Source organism: Babylonia areolata, chromosome 2 (assembly GCF_041734735.1).
Source record: "Babylonia areolata isolate BAREFJ2019XMU chromosome 2, ASM4173473v1, whole genome shotgun sequence".
Classification (NCBI taxonomy): domain Eukaryota; kingdom Metazoa; phylum Mollusca; class Gastropoda; order Neogastropoda; family Buccinidae; genus Babylonia; species Babylonia areolata.
In genome coordinates, this window is record NC_134877.1 from 64,412,468 (window position 1) to 64,433,064 (window position 20,597).

Sequence of the window (20,597 nt, forward strand, 5' to 3'; positions counted from 1 at the left end):
TGCTATTTTCTTTTCCTTTATTTTGTGTGTGTGTGTGTGTAGTGCTTCACATGGATGTCTTTCTTCACTGGCCAATAAAAAAATAAATTAAAGGTGGGGGGTGGGGAGGGGAAGAGGGGTTGGGGGGGGAGATACAATAACAACAAATGAGAGAAAAAAAAAGAAAATATACAAACATGTCTTTTTTTCATGTACATGCACAATTTCTTCACATCATTTTAGTGTGTGGTTACATCTTCATGGGGGTTTAATTGCTTGTGCGCACATGTGCGCACGCATTTGTGTGTGTGTGTGTGTGTGTGTGTGTGTGTGTGTGAATGTGTACACAAAAATACATGCACACACACAGATACACACACACATGTGTATTTGTGAGTGTGTGTGTGTGCATGTATTTTAGTGCGTGCATGCACATGTATGTGTGTAAATTTGATGAGTTATAAGTCAGACTTACCCCTGAGGGCTGACTCCTGGTGAGTTCCTGCTGTCTTTATCTGCAACACAATGCAAAAAAAACAACATGCACAAGTGTATTTATATACGTGCACTTAACATTCACTGAAAGTGTAATAATGTAGAAGAGAAGCTTTTGGCTTTGCTCCTTGGTACCTCTCACCCGAGGTTAAAGGTTAAATGTTCTGTAACCTTTTACAGCCATTGGGGCAGTGATTTCAAATCTACTGCATCTGCAGCTTGGCACAGGATGTTGGGACCCAATTCTTTCCTTCTACCCCTTTAGTTTACCTTCCCCAAATTAAGTCAGGTACCCCATTCACACCTGGGTGGGGTGAGGAAAATCAGACTAAAGTGCCTTGGTGTCACAAGATACAAAGGAAATTCAATCCACATGATCTTTTATAGATAGTCCAAATGAAAACAAAAGAAGAACAAAAAAACAAAACAACACATGGCAGTCACAGCGACCTCCCAAAGGATCGCCACCTTGACATGACTGGGCAGGGGCTTGGGGGCGCCTGGGGGGGGGGGGGGGATCCTGGGGGGGGGGGAGGGGGGGTGTCATGTGGAGATTTATGCTGGCAGAGTCTAACCATCCTGATACAGTGATAGGGCACCCAAAGCCCAGACAGATCAAAGGGTACAGGATAGACACAGGGTGAACAAACTGCCTCTCAGGGTTAAGAGGTGTGTGTGTGTGTGTGTGTGTGTGTGTGTGTGTGTGTGTGTGTGTGTGTGTGTGTGTGTGTGTGTGTGTGTGTGTGTGTTTAAGTGTGTGCGCATGTATGCGCATGTGTGTGTGTGTGTGATTGCGAGTGCATGATTTGTGTGTGTGTGTGTGTGTGTGTGTGTGTGTGTGTGTGTGTGTGTGTTTAAGTGTGTGTGCATGTATGCGCATGTGTGTGTGTGTGTGATTGCGAGTGCATGATTTGTGTGTGTGTGTGTGTGTGTGTGTGTGTGTGTGATAATCTTCACTCATTTGTGTAAAGCACCAAGAGCCCTATTTAGAGAATAGGCACTATGACTATATGAATTCATGTTATTTGTGTTGTTCTAATCCATAAAAGGTTAAGTACAGGGCTATCAATTCTATCCAGTAAATCACTCAATTTGTCACAGAAACCAAAACCAGAGATCAGAATGCGGTGGGTGGCAGGAATGAAGCCAGCCAGGAAACTGGGATTATGCCGGATCACACAGCCAAAGGAAGCTGACACCCCAACACATGTAGCAGATATGACTATACTTGGAGTAAATCAAGACTGAGACAGCACAAGACAGGCGGTAGTGGTGGCCTTGTCTGCCACAGGTCACAAAGAGTATTAACTAAATAAAACTAACCCCCAGTCAGAGCTAAAGCATGATCCACACAAACATTAACAAATCATGTAAATATGTAACTACTCTGGTAGTGACAATATACCTGACCTGTTCTGCCTCACAAAAAAAAAGTTGCAAAATAATTAGAGCGAAAAAACCTACCAATTTTTCGACGATTCATTCTTGTCATGGATATAAATAAAACACTGTAGTTAGCTGAACCCCAAGTCAAAACTGACAGCAAACTCCCTTGTCAACATCAGCTGCACCTTTTTGTTCAGTTCAGTGAGCAGTGTGGTATGACACCACCTGCCACTTTAATTCTGAAGAGGTTTCAAGAACACAACAAACTGCACCATGCCAGTGTCACCAACGTGGAAAACCAAAGTCTGCCACAGCACACAACACCACAGCCTGTTGAAAAAGGTTGTTTTTTTTTTTCTCTTTCCCCTTTCAGTCTTCTAATACGTCAGCACATGTTTGTACATGTATGCATGTCAAAGAGAGGAATTAGGGGACTGGTTGAAAGCCACCAACAAAGACAGCATACTACTATATCCTTGACAATAACACCAATGGCCACCAGTTCACTGAGTTCACGTAAGCACCCCCACCCCCTTCTACCCCCACAGTGAATTGCAGCAAACAGGCTCTTTGATAGCGGTACCTACAACTGTAAGGTAAAAAAGACTGGTGATAAGGGTCTATTCACAGCACCTGGGTGCCAGTGTACAGGCAAAGAGCTGGGCTTATCGGTCACCACTTCCCATGGCTCAGCTTAACTGCAGGACTGTTTCCCTTCCCACGTGCCACAGCTCAGACAGGAGATCCTGTGTATTCCCAAGACAAGCTTGAAAGGAAAGAAAAAGGAAAAGAAAAAAAAGTTTTATTCATTGGGATACATCTACGCCCCAAAATTCGGCTTGATTTATTTTCAAATGCTGCCAGGAACCAACGATCCAACTTCAGACAGCTGCATTATGAGGTAAGCACTTTTTATAATTTAGTTATTCAGACACTTTCTCCCCCTTCTTTTTCTCAGTGCGATAGGTCTTGAGCAACAGTGGTAACAGTTTACTTTTTTGCCAAAAGAACATTGTTTATTTTTTGCCAAAAAAAAGAATCTTGTGTATTACTCATTCTGGGTTTTTCCTCCTTGTGCTTAACATACTGTAGTGTAGTAGCCCTTGTGTGTGACCAGCCAGTACTGAATTTATACTGATATACAGACAAAACTGTTCATACATTCATGACACTGGTATCAAACAAAACTGACTATTAAGTTTATGCACAGCTTTCAGATATACAGCCTTAACAGTCAGGTGGGCCAAACATAATAATTATGATAAGTCTGTGAACAATGATCAATATCTAAAATAATATTGGTTTCCTGCTTTAACTTTTATGTCTGAACACAGCTAGCAACCAGTTAGCACCAAACATTCACACACACACACACACACACACACACACACACACACACACACACACACACAGTTTTCAACAACAGACACATTTCACCGGTTATTCATGTCACCAACAACCTATTTCTTTCTTCTTTCTCAAGAAAAAGCATTTAAACTACATTTTGCTAATGCTGATTATTCCTGTTTTCTCATCAAACATGAGAAATGCCCACCACCTCACCATTATCTTCCTTTGCCCTTTTCTTTCAATAGATCCCTGTAACCTAAGACTTACTGCTTTGTCATCTTTAAAAAAAAAGAAAAAAAAAAAGAAAAAAAAAAAAGAAGTAACTGTCATCTTTACTACAATCTTTGGTCATCACTGCTGACTCAAGTTTTTCAGTAATTACAAAATTGTTTTTCTTTCTGTGTGAGAGTGAGAGACAGACAGACAGACAGACAGACAGACAGACAGAGAGATTTTCTTTCCACCACAATGTCATATTTCTTTTATTCAATCCTCTTCATGCTGTGTGGCATTTAAGGCTGCTACCAGGGATCACCACTGCTGCCCTGTCTATCTTGTGCTGTATCAACTAAGTTCCCCCCCCACCCTGTTTATCTAGTCTCCTTCAGTTCTTTTTCAACTGTTCTGCACTTTGTCTCCCTCAGTCTTCCAAGAGAGAGAGTTTATGTGCAAGGCATGTGTGTGTGTGTGTGTGTGTGTGTGTGTGTGTGTGTGTGTGTGTGTGTGTGTGTGTGTGTGTGTGCGCGCGTGCGTGCATGTGTTGTGTGCGTGCGTGTGTTGTGTGCGTGTGCTTAGTGTGTTTTGTGCATGCGAGCGCGTGTGCGCGTGTGTGTGCTTGTATTTATACCAGTTTACTGTTTAGACATGAATACATGTATAAAATTATGTACTGTATGCATGCCAGTTGAACTTACAGACCTGTGTCAATGACAAAAAACACAAATAACTAATAAGTATTCTTGGTCAGTCAATGACTGCAGCACTCACTTGCATGAACACATACACTGATACAGACATGCACACATACACAAACTGTTATCATCATCATAATTATTCTATGTCAGACAGACAGACAGACAGACACACACACACACACACACACACACACACACACACACACACACACACACACAGCAAACTTATACTGTGAAGTACAGTCATACCAGGTTGGCAACAACAACAAAAAAAAGAAAAAGAAAAAAGAAAAGAAAGAAAAAAGCTGATTGTAACATGCTCAGCCTCACTGTTCTACAGAATGGAGGAACATCAACATTTTCACCCTATTATCCAAAAAAAATCAACAACAGCCACTGTGTACTAATCTACCTTCACCACACTCCTTTTCACAGAACATGTCTCATAGGGCTGTATATAAAAATAAAAATAAAATCTAAAAATCCAACATTGCCAGCACTTACCAGAAATGAAACGTGGAAACAGGCACCTCTAGAGGATTAGACACAGCCGACTGATCATCCGTTTTGGATTACACAAATCCACACATATCACAGGGCCAACAGCCTAGGTCAAATGACCAACGACCACACTTTTGTTTTCCACCTGCTCACAGTGCCCCCAAAACAAAAGCAACACAACAGATGTGCACAGACCACTGAATCAACACCCGTGGCCAAAGAACCGTCATAGCAGTGATGTGTCAGGTAAAATCATAAAACACACTCCCACCACACACAGTGGCCTCACCCCCTTTTTTCTCAACAAAGTTCACCACCACTGTCAATACAGTCCTTACCTACAGTGACCTGCTGTGGTCTTGACAGCCTCTCAAAAGGGGGTTATGTACACACAGTGAGAACAAGACTTAACCCCTAGGATCAGCTTTTAATGACTTTTCACCACCACCCCTCCTCTGTGTACACACACAGACTCATATCAGTACACCACCCTGAGAGCTAAACCAAAGAGCCCCAGCACAGACTCTCTTTGGTTCAACTTCAAACTGGGCTTCTTGCCTGTACTGCACTGGTCTGGCCCCTCAGTGGTGTGGAGTGGGTAGCAGGGGCTGGAGGTATAGAGAAGGGTGCAGCAGTGAGGAGGCTGGGCTGAGCCAGTCTGATCTCTCTCCCCACAGCCACACACAGACACACTCAGCACAGGTGCTGGGCCAGTCTGGGAGAACTTTACAGGACCCTCACACCCACACAGCCCAGCTGCAATCTTCTTTCAGACAGAAGGCAAAGCTGTTGCAGGCATGCTGCCTGCCGGCTTCATTTCTAACTTTTGCTGCTGGGTACAAGGCCCTTCCTTCACCAGCAAAACATACATGATACAGGGCTCAGCTTTCAGGCCTGAGTCATTCCCTCTTGCCCAGAAAATACTACACTTGATGCTGATCAGATCTGGGGGTAAGTAGATGCAGATGTGCAAGGCTCTGTTTTTGTTGTTGTTGTTGCTATCTGGTGTGTGATCTTCAATGTTTCAGAGTAGAATTTTCCTCACTGTCCTCAAAACTGTCATAAATTGTTCAATCCTGCCAACAAAGTTTTTTTTTCTTTCTGATTTGCTCACTAAAACTTGTACTGACTCATGACTGTAAAACTTCTGTCTTCCTGCAAAATATGTTTGTTTGCTTAAACATCTTCATCCCTGAAATTGTCTGATAATTTGTTGATTACCTCAAGCTTTTTGTGGACCATTTAACTCTTTGAACAAAAAAAAAAGAAAAAAGGTGATCATTGCAAGAAACTTCTTTCGAAAGTGAATCTAGAAGACTGAGAAGTTCATAAAAAAACATGGTTTTGTCAAACAGAAAATCTGTTAATGGGAGTATTATGCTGCAGCAGATGGTGTAATCAACAACAGAATAGAAGGCTTCTGTTTGAAAGAAAGAGTCTCTTTCACAATAGTGGATTCTTTACGTTCCATTTAACTTTTACCTGTTGTTTACTTTGCACTATCAGTTTTTGTTTGTGCAGCAAACAAAGATATTTCACTATTTTCAGTGTGCTCTGTCTTGCTGTGATAAAGAATATGCATTGTTTGATGTAAAGACTGCAATGTGTGCAGTTACAACAAAAAATGAAAAACACAAAATACCCCACATCAATTTCACTTAGCAGTGAAGAAATATGTGAAAACACTGTGGAAAAGAAACTGACCTATGCAATCCATATTCCTAGATCTATCTCAAGCACAGTACACACACACACACACACACACACGCGCGCGCGCGCGCATGCACACGCACACAAGAAAACCAACACACAGACTTGAGAGAAATACAGGCAGGTGGTGTTGGGAGGCTATGCCTGCAGTGTCTTTTCTGTGAACAATGCTACACACAACACAACACACACACACACACACACACACACGTATGCACGTACGCACACACGCACAAACTCACACACACACACACACACACATGTAGCGCCCACACTTTAACAAATTCTGCAACCATACCCCTGTGTAGTAGATACTGTGTCCATTCCTGCCTTCATACAGCTAACTTAACAGCAGTGATCATATGATCTGGTTCCTCACTTTACAGTCACCCTAGCCTTTTTTCTTTCTGGGCTGGGCCCTGTTAATTCATTGGTGTTCTGGGTAGTTGCTACAAACAATGGTTCCCATGCAAATGTCAGGCTTGGGTGTAAGTGACACATGGCTGACACTTCTAATCAGCTTGGTCTGGGAACATCAAGTATGTATGTATTCCTCTATCGGTTCTGACTTGGGAATGATTTTATCCAATACAGTATAAGCTATCTTAGTATCTATGTTAACTGAACATAGTGACTATAGTACTGAGTTTATTTTGCACTGTAATATTTGTACTGAATAAATGACACAATGGACTGTACTGCTCAGCTAAAAATACTGCCATAGTATCATCATGGTGCCCCCCTGTCCCTCCCCCCCCCCCCCCCCCCCCAAAAAAAAAAGAAAAAAAAGAAGAAAAGTTAGATCTTTACTGGGTTGTTCCTGTTGTTTTTGTTGTTGTACACTTTACTGTATTTTGTCAAGTCTAGCACTTAGACTTACACAATTTAAAGCTAATGTTCATATCCAGGATGATAACAGGAAGATTATTAATATTTGAGACTACAGTGACTGTGCTCTTAGTGACTGTGCTCTTTTAGGTTCTATTTGTTGAAGGTCATCTCAACAGACCTCTAACCTCAGATTCATAAACATTTTTGTAAAATTATCAACCATTGCTTTGTGATAGCAGCTCTTAGCACTTACGCTGTCATCTGTGTGTGTGTGTGTGTGTGTGTGTGAAAGTGTCTGTGAGTGTGTCTGTGTCTGCGTACATGTGCATGCATGCATGTATGTGTACATGTATTTGTCACTGTGTGTGCATGTGTGCACAGACGCACATATGTGAAGTACCTCCATGTATGTGCATGTGAGCAGTCATGTATGTGCGTATGTCTGTGAGTGTGTGTGTATCTGTGGGCTTAGTTTTGTGTGTACATGTGTATACATGTTCACACACATGTGATTGTGTATGATCAGACCAGATGCCATCTAAAATAAAATACGTTCAACTCCAAATCATGGAAATGCTGTGTAATAAAAACATCTATCATGAGTATCTATCAAGGAAAAGCAATGTTATAAAAAATACCATGTAAAACATGGGACACAGAAGCACAGCTTCGAACAATGTGCCTGAGAGGCTGGTTTGGCAATGGCTTGTCTTGAACTGGAGAAAATATATACTGTATGATTATATAAACATTAAATTTCATAGGGAAACACAATCACATTAACAGTAACACCCACACATTCACCCAAACACATACACCGTATAAAATAAATCTATACATGATGAAAAATTCAAAAGAAAAAGATGATAAGTTACAAATCAGCTTGATGTTCACAGCATCAAAAGGAATCTTTAAAAGTTAAGGTTAGTGGAGAGGGGCTGGGGGGGCGGGGGGATATGTGGTAAATAAAAGAAGGGAAAGGGGTGGGTGAGTGGAAGCTGGTAAATGGGGAGGAAGGGGAAGGGGAAGAGGATGGAGAGCTGGTGGTTTGAGACCTGACACTCATTAATTCCACAGCAAATCAGTTTGAGTGGGTCACAAATCTGAAAACAATCTCTGTGCTGTCTAACAAAGCAAGGTGAGGGGTGAGTTTACATGCAAGAGAATTCATTTCACTGCCATTCTATGGAAGCATTTATAATGTCTTTTTGTGCACACCCACTTTCTTCCTCAGCACTTTCAGTGTCCGCCATCTTGTTGAAGAAGAGTTCAGGCTCCCCTTGTCAAAACAAAATGTTTCAAAATAAATTTCATTTCTCATCTGCCATGTGATCTTTAAAAGCGACTATTCACAGTGATGAATTAAGTATCATGTTCTGAGGAGACTGAATCAGATGACCCCCAGGAAATATTAATGCACACATTCCTCATCACGGTACGGTATATGTGAATGGTTGCATACATGGCCATGTTGTGAGAATACATGTCCTCTAATGCAGTGAGCAAAACAACAAAGTACATGATATAGTTAAGAATGAAAGGGGTTGGGGCAGGACTGTGCAGTGTCTGAGGGAGGGAGGGAGGGAGAGGGAGAGGGACAGACAGACAGAGAGAGAGAGAGAGAGTGTGTGTGTGTGTGTGTGTGTGTGTGTGTGTGTGTGTGTGTGTGAGAGAGTGAGAGAGAGAGAAAGAGAGAGAGAATATGGGTGCTCTGTGTGTGTGTGTGTGTGTGTGTGTGTGTGTGTGTGTGTGTGTGTGTGTGTGTGCATGCTGCTTGCATGAATGGTGGGATGAGTTAAATTAAAATAGTTGGCTGAACGTGAATGTGTGACTTTGCTTTACTGAACAGAACACTGGATGAAAATTAGTATGTCTTATTAATCTTACTGAAATGAGCAAGCTATTTTTAATTTACAATTCTTAAGTTTCTACTGCCAATGCAATATGACTGTTTCAAGTATTGAGAATTATGCATTGATTCATTCATTCATTTGAATTCCAGACACAAAGACAACAAAACAAATTAGTTTACTGTTATTGACTGTCAAACTAAAGAATAAAACATAACAAGGATGTGACAATTTCATTTGTATGAATACTGTGGGACACAACAATCACTTCACAATAAAAAATACTTTAGATTTTGTTGATAAACTAAACAAGTAGCCCGCAAGTTGTCAGGTAAATCATTATACACATACACACACAAAAATGTTACTGGGGGAAAAGGATGTCCTACTCAGTTGAGTATGAAAAGGGATCTGCCTTTGAAGTGGGTGAAAACTATGGTGTGGGTATATATGTCTAAAATATATGACAGAAAATTCCTGATTAAGAAACCATAGTGTTATATTGTGAACAGTAATAAAATACATCACCTTTCTTTAATACCAGTGAAGCCAGGTTATTTACTTATTCAACAGCGATTCAATTTTTGCTTCTTGAAATTTACTTTTATAGTTTCAACTTTCTCAACAATGCTATATATGTAGTTGATTTTGTTTTGTTTTGAGATCATGATTAAACCTTCTCAATGATCCCCGAAAACAGAGTATGGCTGCCTACATGGCGGGGTAAAAACGGTCATACACATAAAAGCCCACTTGTGTACATACAAGTGAACGCGGGAGTTACAGCCCACGAAGGAAGAAGAAAGAAGAAACTTTCTCACTGGAATGTAATGTGATATTTCTTGGCATAAATTACACACACATGCTTGTATCATGAGCACAATGTTTGATAAGCAACTCAAGAATCTCAGTAACAATATCACTGATAAAAAACAACAACAAAAAAAACAACCGTAGATATATTTATGTGGAGTGATGGCCTAGAGGTAACGCGTCCGCCTAGGAAGCGAGAGAATCTGAGCGCGCTGGTTTGAATCACGGCTCAGCCGCCGATATTTTCTCCCCCTCCACTAGACCTTGAGTAGTGGTCTGGACGCTAGTCATTCGGATGAGACGATAAACCGAGGTCCCGTGTGCAGCACGCACTTAGCGCACGTAAAAGAATCCACGGCAACAAAAGGGTTGTTCCTGGCAAAATTCTGTAGAAAAATCCACGTCTATAGGAAAAACAAATAAAACTGCACGCAGGAAAAAATACAAAAAAATGGGTGGCGCTGTAGTATAGCGACGCGCTCTCCTTGGGAGAGCAGCCCGAATTTCACACAGAGAAATCTGTTGTGATAAAAAGAAATACAAATACAACTACAAATATCTTAAACTGAACCTTATAGCATCCAAGGACATACCACCACTGTTATGACTGGCTGTCTCATCCTTTTCTTTTTTCTTTTTTTTTTTCATGACAGTATTCAGTTTATACAAAGACCTTTACACCTTATGCAAAACTTTACCAAAGATTTACACTTGTCAGAATATATCCTTTTGCTGTTATACCACTGTCAAGAAATAGAAAATGCTAAACACTGAAAAAAGATTAAAGAGCATTTTAAATCTTTAACAAGAAATACCAACTGGTTTAAAAGATAGGTCAATACTATATATATATATATATATATATATATATATATATATATATATATATAAAACAAAATGGAAATTATAGTCTCATATAACATACACTCAAGTCTTAAGTTTCAGCACTTACACTTTTACAGCAATCTGATACTTTAGTGACAGTGGTACGGTTGATAAATGGACTGTGTTTCCAGAAGGGGTGGAGGGGGGAGGGGGAGGGAGGGGTGAAAGGGAACTAACATAAGTAAGTTCGTATACACAAATAATATCTGCCTCCTTACCCTGACTGATCTAATCTTCATTCAAGCAACACTTGAAAAGGTTACTGTTGTCTACAACTACAAGTCTTAATAACCATTTCCCAGTGATTTGAAGAAGAAAATGCTGGTAGAAAAGTTTCACATCTAAATAATGTTCAATGGACAAATGTGAAATATGTCCTGTGCAACCACAGACATGACTATTGTAATATAGTACTAATATTATTAATCCCACAACTTAAAATTTAAAAATATTATTCCGCATTTTTTTTCTAGCCGTAAGAGATAACTTATATAGGGAATCTGACAAACTTAATCATGATGAAGTAATGAAGCGAAAACAATGAATTTGTAAGAAAACAAAAACTATACTTAGTTAGTTAGTTAGTTATTGTGTGTGTGTGTGTTGTGTGTGTGTGTGTTGTGTGTGTGTGTGTGTGTGTGTGTGTGTGTGTGTGTGTGTGTGTGAATTCATGTATGCGTATGTATGTACATGCATGTGTGTGTGTTTTCAATCAACTGCAATTAAAGCTCTATACCTCTGCTTTGGAATCCTTGATTACAGTTCTGTTTTGTGTTCACATCTCAGAGCTGGCTGAAGTGAAAAGACGGAGAATGGATTTGAACGCTCGTTGCCATAACAGACTGCAGGAAAATATCATTTGTTTCCCTTTCTGTGTTTTGCAGAGCCAGTTAATTTCTTTTTTTTCTTTTTTTTTCTAACACATATTTTATCTTTCAAAAATTCTGAATTGTTTTCATTCTTTCAAGTAAGCATGGTGAATTCAGAGTTTAAAAAGAGTTTATATATGTGCATCACTAAGTAGCAGAGTTATAAACAAAGAGTTTATATGAGCATCATCTACAACTAGTAGAAGTAAATTCAACAAACATGACAGATATATGTTGCAAGTAGCAGAAGAACAGCTCATTCACAGAGCCTGTGGAGTCTACGTGGCAGCAACAACTGACAATACGCATAGTCGTGTAGCCATGAGTTTACTCAAAACTCCACTCCCCGACCATGCACTGGTAACTCTAACCACAACTGAACTAATTTATCTCCCTTGAACCATTCCCCACAGCACACTCACCTTTCTCTGGAGCTGCATCCACACTGTCCACTGTCTCCCCTTCCACGGCAGAGTGTTTGCTCTTCTTCACCTTGGTCTTGGTCTTCTTCACTTTCCCACTTCGCTCTTTCCGAGGAGTGATCTCCTCTCCATCCTCCCCAACCGCTGGAGAGGAGGATTTCTCTTTGTGACGCCGGCTTTTCTCTGCAGGAGGTGGCGTGTGTTCAGGAGGTGCCAGAGTCTCCACTGAACCTGTCTCCTCTTGAGGGCTTTTCTCTCTGTGCTGTTCAGCCTGGTTTGTCTGCAGTGCAGGCCCATCAATGTGTGGGTCGTCCAGTCTGTCAGGTTGTGGAAAGCTGGCATCATCTGCTGACAGAGTTTCCTGGGACCTTTGATGGGAGTTTTCCAGTTGTTCTTGGTTTTGTTCTTGTGGTTTCTCAGGGTGTGGTTTCGTAGCTGTGTCTTCATGAATACTGCTGTCTTGAGGTGTGCTGACACTGCTTTCCTCAGCCGGTGCTGCTGATGTTATGCTTTCTGACAGCTCATCAGTGTGGTGTGCTTTTTCTGGTGTAGCCTGAAACATAATCCGATCATGTCATTTAATACTGGTATCACTATCAGTTGACAAATAGTGTAAATGACTTTACTTCTCTTTTAATGTGTAATTTATTCTGAGATGGATAGAGAGAGAGAGATACTTTGTACAAGATACTAAAACAATAGAGACAGTGATACTTTGTACAAGATACTAAAACAATGTATGTCACAATCAAAACATCAATTCTCATTCAAAGAAAAGCAATGCTAGATTTCAATTCTCTATATCTATGTTTTCAAATAAAGCAGCAATTGTTATTCTGTGAAAAGCAATGTGTTAGGTCTGTTATAGTATACCAAATGATCATGATGAAAATTAGCCCTATCCATTTGTCAAGCTGAAAAAAACAAATACAATGGCAAATGCAACAACAAGACCACAGGTTTACACACTCTTACAAACAGAAGCCAAATGGATTTCCAGAATGACAGGACAACCGATCCTTGCAAAGATTACAATGAAGCAGCAGCATCCTAACACCTGGGGAAGGGATATGTCAAAGTGTATGTGTTCTTACCTGTGCACACACATGCAAGCATGTGTGTGTGTGTGTGTGTGTGTGTGTGCGCGCGTGCGCACGCAAGGGGAAGGGAGGGAGATAGAAAGTGCATGTGTATGTGTGATGAGGTGAGGAATGTCTTTCAACCAAAACTGAGTTGGACTATAAGAGAAGAGGAACAGTACTGGCAGCAGTATCAGTATCAGCAGCTCAAGGAAGCATCACTGCATTTGGACAAATCCATATATACTACACCACATCTGCCAAGCAGATGCCTGACCAGCAGCGTGACCAGACACGCTACTTAGGCCTTAAGGAAAAAAAAAGAAAAAAAAAAGAGATAATAATAATAATAATGATAATAATAATAGTAATAACAATGAATAAAAAGAAAATAAAAAGACAATAATGATGATATATATATAAGCAAATAAATGTATAACATGCAGACACACATTCACACACACACACATGCATAACAGATACGCAACAAACATGCAGTTTACACAGATATGAAAGCACAAACAAATACACATAAACGTACACGAGCCCCGACACACACACACACACACACAAACACACACACACACATACTCTCCCAAATTACACTGCATCCCCCCCAGACCCCCCTCCCACCCGTCCTCCCCACACTCATTCCTAGGCTACGTATCGCAGCTTCCACGGCACACACACACACATACACACACACACACACACACACACTTACTTATACAATCACACACACATACGCCCATATCCCCGCCCCCCCACACACATATACAAATATATATGCACACCCACACTTTCCAATATTCTATTGCTCCCACAGTACAGACATGCATACACACACATACCTCATCCTCTACACACACACACACACACATACACCCATGTGCACAGAGTTCTCCTGACACATGTGTACACTCACACACTCACACATGCACACACGCACACAAACACCCAGACACACACACACCCAGACACACACACACACACACACATACAGAGGCTGCCACTGACTGGCCGCAAGAGGGGTGGGAAAAGATCTCTGATGCCAGGAACGTGGCGTCTAGTATGTTGCTCAGTTTGTTGTATTTGGAAAAGCCCACAGAGACTCTGTTCCATTTTGAAGAAATTTGTGCAATGCTGGTTTAGAAATGATACCAATATTCGTCTGATTTGCAAAGCATCATGTTCTACCTTTCATGCTTGACTTACAGCCGCTCCCTCTCTCTACCTTTATTTCTTTGAGGTGATCAATGGTGTGATGGCCTTGTACCTGTTCTTTTTGGTATTCTTTGACTTTTCTGAGGATTTCCGATTTTCCTAGATGTAGGCCGCTCATTGTTGTTGCATTACCAGCAAGTCTGTCAGCTTGCTCATTTCCCTTAACACCTGCATGTCTCAGGCAGTATGACCATGTAAGTTTTTTTTTATCTGAAAATTGCGCATTGCCTCATGCCACTCTGGGCTTCCCATTCTGCTTTCAATTTTCTTTATGAGGTTCAATGAGTCAGTTAGAATCATGGCATGTTGGTTTCCAGGCATATGGATAGGTGATAGCCACTGGAGAGCATGTGTCACAGCTTCAATTTCTATCGTTAAGCTGGAGGTTGTGACTTTGTTAGTTTGTAGGCAGCATTCTCTTCCCTAATTGTTTTCCATTTTGTTTTTCAGTGAATCCCCAACTGGATTGGTCTTTGGTGACTGAGCCATCTGTGTATATGATGATGTCCTCTTCTTTACTGTTTTCTTCTATGAGTAGCTTCACTTCTGCATCAGTTTTGCCCTCAAACCATTCCCAACAATGTCTTCCTAGAGTGGGTGAAATGGCTGTGTTGAATTGAACTGGCAGCACAAGCAGCCATGCGCAACATATTAGCAGAGATGGACAATAATACTGTTGGCATTTACAGCGGAAATAAAAAACTTTATATTAAGATCTGTGCAACAGAAATACAGAAAACTGGCATGCTGACATCTGTTCATAAGCAGGTGCATTCATAACTGTCTTATCAACAGCACTGAAACTGCTCCGTTTATCACTTTCCATACTAAATACAGTCTCAGTCAATGGATGTTAGTCACACTGTCCATGGAAGGTGTCTTTTGTTTCTGTTTTCTTCTCCAACTCCAACCTTATTTGCTATGGGCTCAGTGAGTTTTAAGTTTGTTTGAGTGTTTAAAGATGAACAAAACTGACACATAAACCATAGTCCATTGAAAGGAGAAGACTTTTTTCCAATAGCATAATTCAAAACAGAGGAAATATCCTAAAATAAGCTGCAAGCCACATTTTTCTCTCAAGGATCCAAAGCAGAGAAGAAAACAGCAGCTTCTAGCTGAAAAGCATGTAATGTACATGACAACCTTATTCATGTGTCATTGTGTGTAATCCTACTCTGCAACATGTGAACCAGAACTGCAATATTTCTCTTGTAAAGTGACATCACTCAACAGTTCAGTAGAATGCGAGAAACTCTTTTCAGCAGTTTGGGACTTAAATGCTGTTTTACATTTTCTTTTTTCTTTTTTTTTCAAGAGGGTGTATACGTATGTGTGTGTGTGATGGCAGGGGGTAGGTGTAAGTGGGATGACAAACAAAACACAAAAGTAAGAACTTATTTCACTAATAAATGTTAACATGAAATCAAATCACAAATTTTACACATGAAAGGGTAGCAGAAAACAAGTGTACCTGTCCATCTGATTTCTGCTCAAGGTTCTTGGACACAGGCCTCGACTTGGGCTTCTTCACAACTTTTTTTGTTCTGCACAATGGAAACCACATTTACGGTCAATACTACATAGTTTACACATATATCCTGTAACAAACAAAAAACAAACCAACAAACAGCACAAATATCACAGACCATGGACATGAAGCACTGAATCAGAAACATGTCAACTAGTTACCAGCCATTGTGGTCATGTGACAGACAAGTACTGTCTTTACTATGGTTCCAAAGCTAAATCCAGATTTGGCTGATACCAGATAAAAAATCTTTTATCAATGGAAGCATACAGTTGTAATCCGCCATTAAAGTTATTGAACCAAACTGGATATCTACAGCACGATTATGATATTTTCATTCATCATCATTAGGTAAACAGAATATTTATCAAATTCTGCAATCCTTCAAGACATGGGATTTATTTTCTTATTTCACAAGTTAAAACAGTTGAAGTCCTGTAAAAAGTCTTGCAGTCCATCAGGAACATGCTGCAGAACAGTTTTCAGTTTCAGTTTCACTTTCTCAAGGAGGCGTCACTGCGTTCGGACAAATCCATACACGCTACACCACATCTGTTGAGCAGATGCCTGACCAGCAGCATAACCCAACGCGCTTAGTCAGGCCTTGAGTGCATGCTTACATATTTGTGTACCTATGAAAGTGGATTTCATTTTACGTAATTTCGCCAGAGGACAACACTCTCGTTGCCATGGGTTCTTTTTCAGTGCGCCAAGTGCGTGCTGCACACGGGACCTCGGTTTATCGTCTCATCCGAAAGACTAGACGCTCAGTTTGATTTTCCAGTCAAACTTAGGAGAAAGGGCGAGAGCGGGATTCGAACCCACACCCTCACGGACTCTCTGTATTGGCAGCTGAGCGTCTTAACCATTCTGCCACCTTCCTCCTCCCAGAACAAGAGAATGCAACAAGATGATGACACAGGCTGTTAGGTCACGATGAGTAACTTATATAAAGATTAGTACAGTTCCTTTAGAAGATGAACTGACAGTGTTTGTTCTTACTTGACAGGTTTATCGTGAACATCAGCAGCAGGAGGATCCTGGAGTCCCTCCCCAGCGCCTGTAACACTGGCAGCATTGTCATTGTCTTCCCCTTCAATCACAGCTGATGCCCGTTTTGATGACTTTGTCTTCTTCTTTTTAGGAGTTTCACTCGGTTCTTTAAGAGTGCCACTGCTAACCTGAAGATCATCCCCTCCTCCACTTTCTGACAAACTTTCTGCCACATTGACAGGCGTTTTTCGTACTGGTGGTGGAGAGTTCCTGACAGCTGTCTTACTGGAGAAGGGGTTAAAACTATCATCTAAGGCATCAAAATCTATGTTGTAGGCTCCTCGGCTTGGGAGAGGGGGCGATGCTCGGCCTTGATCTTCCTCCATTATGGTGTGTGACCATCAGGACACCACCATGCCTGCCCACCAAAAAACAGGTTCTGTCAGTAACAAGTGTGACAAACATCAGCAGTCAACAGAGAGTGGAAAAGGTATTCAGAACAGTTTGGTTATGTATCTTTTCTGGTCTACACTGTCTTTAGCTTTCTATTTGCATAAATTCATGTTTTGTCTTTCATCCTTCAGATTCAGTGTTATACATGTGTGTGAATGACTGGCGTGAAAGCGCTTCGATTTATTAGTATGTCTCTGTATATGATTCAGTGTAGTTTTTGCTCTATATAGACAAGTCCAAACATCTGTGTATCAGTGTGTGTGTGTGTGTGTGTGTGTGTGTGTGTGTGTGTGCAATCAAACCACAGTCCACAGCAATGTTGATATTAAAATTATCATTAATGAGAAGTCTTAACTAGCTGTCCCCTTAATTCTTTACAGGAAATCATATTTGTACCCCTGATGTTTTATTTGCTGATCATCAATACAAGTGTTGCATTGAATGTTCTTTTTCTTTTCTTTTCTTTTTTTTTTTTAGACCTTTTTTCCCATCTGTAAACACTCATCCCCCAATCCTGCTGTTTCAATAATTTCATTTTATGATACATAAGAAAGTTTTTGAAATATCTTAACTGTTTAACAGAAACAAAAATAGTCTTCTTCATGAATTATTCTGTTTGAAAAGTTTCACCTGCATGACAACTGACTACATGACCCATCCCATTAATAAACTATGGAGTTCTACAGAAACATTTTTTTTTAAAGAAGATATTACAAAATGATACTGCTTGGCAAAAAGTAGATCTTTACATACTTTTCAAAGCACTGACAAATGGCATTAAGCCAAAGATATTTTGTAGGTGTTAGTGAGTATAGGATTATAATTGCAGTCATGTATTGTTAAAATGTTCCTTGATAAATATCACATAATTCTAAGTACTGCTTAAATGACAGTGTGTGTGTGTGTATATATATACATATTTTTCATACTGGTAGTGAAGAGTTCCTGACAGCTGTCTTGCTGGTGAAGGGGTTAAATCTGTCATCTAAAGAGGCAAAATTGCACTGGCTCCTAGTACTGCAGCCTTGGGGGGCTAGTTGGCTTTTGGTAAACATCCCAATGCCGACTATCCTATAGCCCTCCGCCAAGAGAGTGGGGGTGTAACTTGAGCAAAACACTCTCCACTATAATCAAATTATAGCTCCAAGTCCAGATAGCTGGGACAGCAAGCAGTTGCCTCCTCTGCTGTTCTGATGGTCATAGTCAAATGTAAGGGCTGAGTATCATACAGTAATACTTAAAAAATTACCAGCAAAAAGTGTTAAAAAAAGAAAAGAAAAGAAATACTGCCCCAACTCCTCCCTACTTTCAAAATTATTTGGTTAAATTGTTCAGAGAAATGTTGTGTAAATCCATTAAATAATTTAGTAAAATATGACTGATAATATTCATATCATTATTGTTATAATCATCATCATCATTATTATTATTATTATTATATTATCATCATCATCATCATCATGATTATCATCAATGTTTTAGTTATCATTGTTATGATTATCATTGTTACTGTTATCATTATCGTTACTCGTACTACTTGTAGTACTATTATTATTGCCACATCATCATCAATATCATCATCATTTGCATCATCATTACTAATATTGTCCGTATCATTATCAGTAATATTATCATTTGAATCATAAACAAAAATGAAATACGAGGCTGTATATAATCAAACCCAAATTCAGTCTTGCAGAAAACATAACGCTTAAAACAAACTACAACAATTATTTCAGCAATCAGTGTTTCTCACTTTCCTGCATTGTGACTGCAGTGAGTGACTCAGAACTTAGGAAGTTGCACAGGTGTCCGACAACTGAGAAGTGTCTGAAACGGACATGAATGGGTGAACTATTCCATGTGAAGTTCGACCACAAAACATGGTCTATTTATAAAATGACGGATCACTTCACAATTAAAAATAAGGGTCCAGTGATTTCGATTGTCGTTCAATCATTACTGATAAAAATGTATATATATAATAATCTACGTTTTCGTTGTCAATGACCAGATTGAAGGATGACATTAACGAAAGGCAAAGGTGATGGATTCCTCGACGTTTTCAGACTAGTTCGGAGTTTGGATCAAATCTATACTAGTATATACTTCATCCACTTTGTCAACAATTGGAATTACATAGGCAGTGCAGATTACAGAAAAATACTTTACTTGTATAAAATTTACAAACAAGATTACCGTATGAATTCCAGACGATATTTTACTGGGACTTTTATCCAGAAGATGGCATGGTATAGGGGAGCTTACTCCCTGAAAGTATATCATTGGGTAAGCAGTACTTTCCCTCTCGACAATACTGGAACATACAGTTTGAGATCGATATCCTCGGGGTTTTCAGATTCATTTGTTTCGATTTTTGTTTTTTGTTTCTTTTTCATTTCATTATCCCTGTCTTTATATCTGTATCTCTTTCTCTCACTCACTCTCCCCATGTCTGAATATAAATTTTATCATAATTTAGCGATGTTACGTTGAACTGTTTGGATGTGCACTGATGTATATGACTGACAAAAACAGATGGAAAGCTTTCTACGCTTTCACCTAAACTCTCCATCTCTCAGTTGGCATATCCTAGTTAATCAAAGACCAGTTAATCATTATTTTACTCAAATGGAAGATTCAAGAAACACACCGTGAATTAAAGCTTACTGACTGCAAGTAAGTCGATTTCGTGAGGGAGATGAACCGGACTGTGCCGTGATTTGACTTTTTTGGGGGGATGGGTGAGGGGGGCAAAAAGCTAATTAAAGTTGTTATTTTCCCCTGATTTAAAAGGCATTCATATAAAACTATGGCGACGTGCATACAGGCCTTAGGGTCATCATCTTGGGATTTGCCAAAGACACTACCAAAATATCTAAGTACAGCTGCAGCAGGGAAGGCAAATCTCTCCAATGATGGTTCAGTCGATTCATGAAATTGTTTACAAATGATGCTGTGAGTGTGACTATTTCATCAGGTAAAAAGGGTCATAATGGGGTTTGAATGACATACACATGCAGTTTCCTGCAGTTACATTAATGCGGTTTTTTTCCATGGAGTTGTACTGTGTAACCGACTGAGCAGCAGTCAGTCCTCAAAGATTCATTGTTGTTGCGGTCAAAATAATTATTTAAAAGAAAAAAAAAGAGGGGTGGGGGGTTGTTTCCATGCAGATAGCTATTCGCTAACATATATCTTTTCATCTTCGGCGTAGGCAGTTTGAGTGTTTTTCGCAGTATCCGTGTGTTACCCCTGTCCTTTAGGCCGCGAAACAGTAGTCAGTTGATTGCCTGTCGTGTCCATGCACTATCT

The 20,597-nt window shown here is 40.1% G+C and overlaps 1 protein-coding gene across 7 annotated transcripts in view; it reads right to left on the reverse strand.

Annotated features, from left to right (window-relative positions):
* LOC143276139 (uncharacterized) overlaps nucleotides 1-19,980 on the reverse strand; it is a 54,707-nt gene extending 34,727 nt beyond the window's left edge. Inside the window, exons 1-6 of one of the 7 annotated variants that reach the window (XM_076580556.1) lie at nucleotides 19,482-19,980; nucleotides 16,839-17,247; nucleotides 15,780-15,852; nucleotides 12,006-12,558; nucleotides 8,389-8,445; nucleotides 455-494 (exon numbers count right to left, since the gene is read on the reverse strand). In XM_076580556.1, coding sequence (XP_076436671.1) covers nucleotides 455-494; nucleotides 8,389-8,445; nucleotides 12,006-12,558; nucleotides 15,780-15,852; nucleotides 16,839-17,215 — 1,100 coding nt within the window. In that variant the 5' untranslated portion in view covers nucleotides 17,216-17,247; nucleotides 19,482-19,980. The remainder of the gene's footprint in view (nucleotides 1-454; nucleotides 495-8,388; nucleotides 8,446-12,005; nucleotides 12,559-15,779; nucleotides 15,853-16,838; nucleotides 17,248-19,481) is intronic. The other 6 variants (XM_076580570.1, XM_076580564.1, XM_076580577.1 and 3 more) reach the window with 6 other exon arrangements.
* Nucleotides 19,981-20,597: the final 617 nt, after the last annotated feature.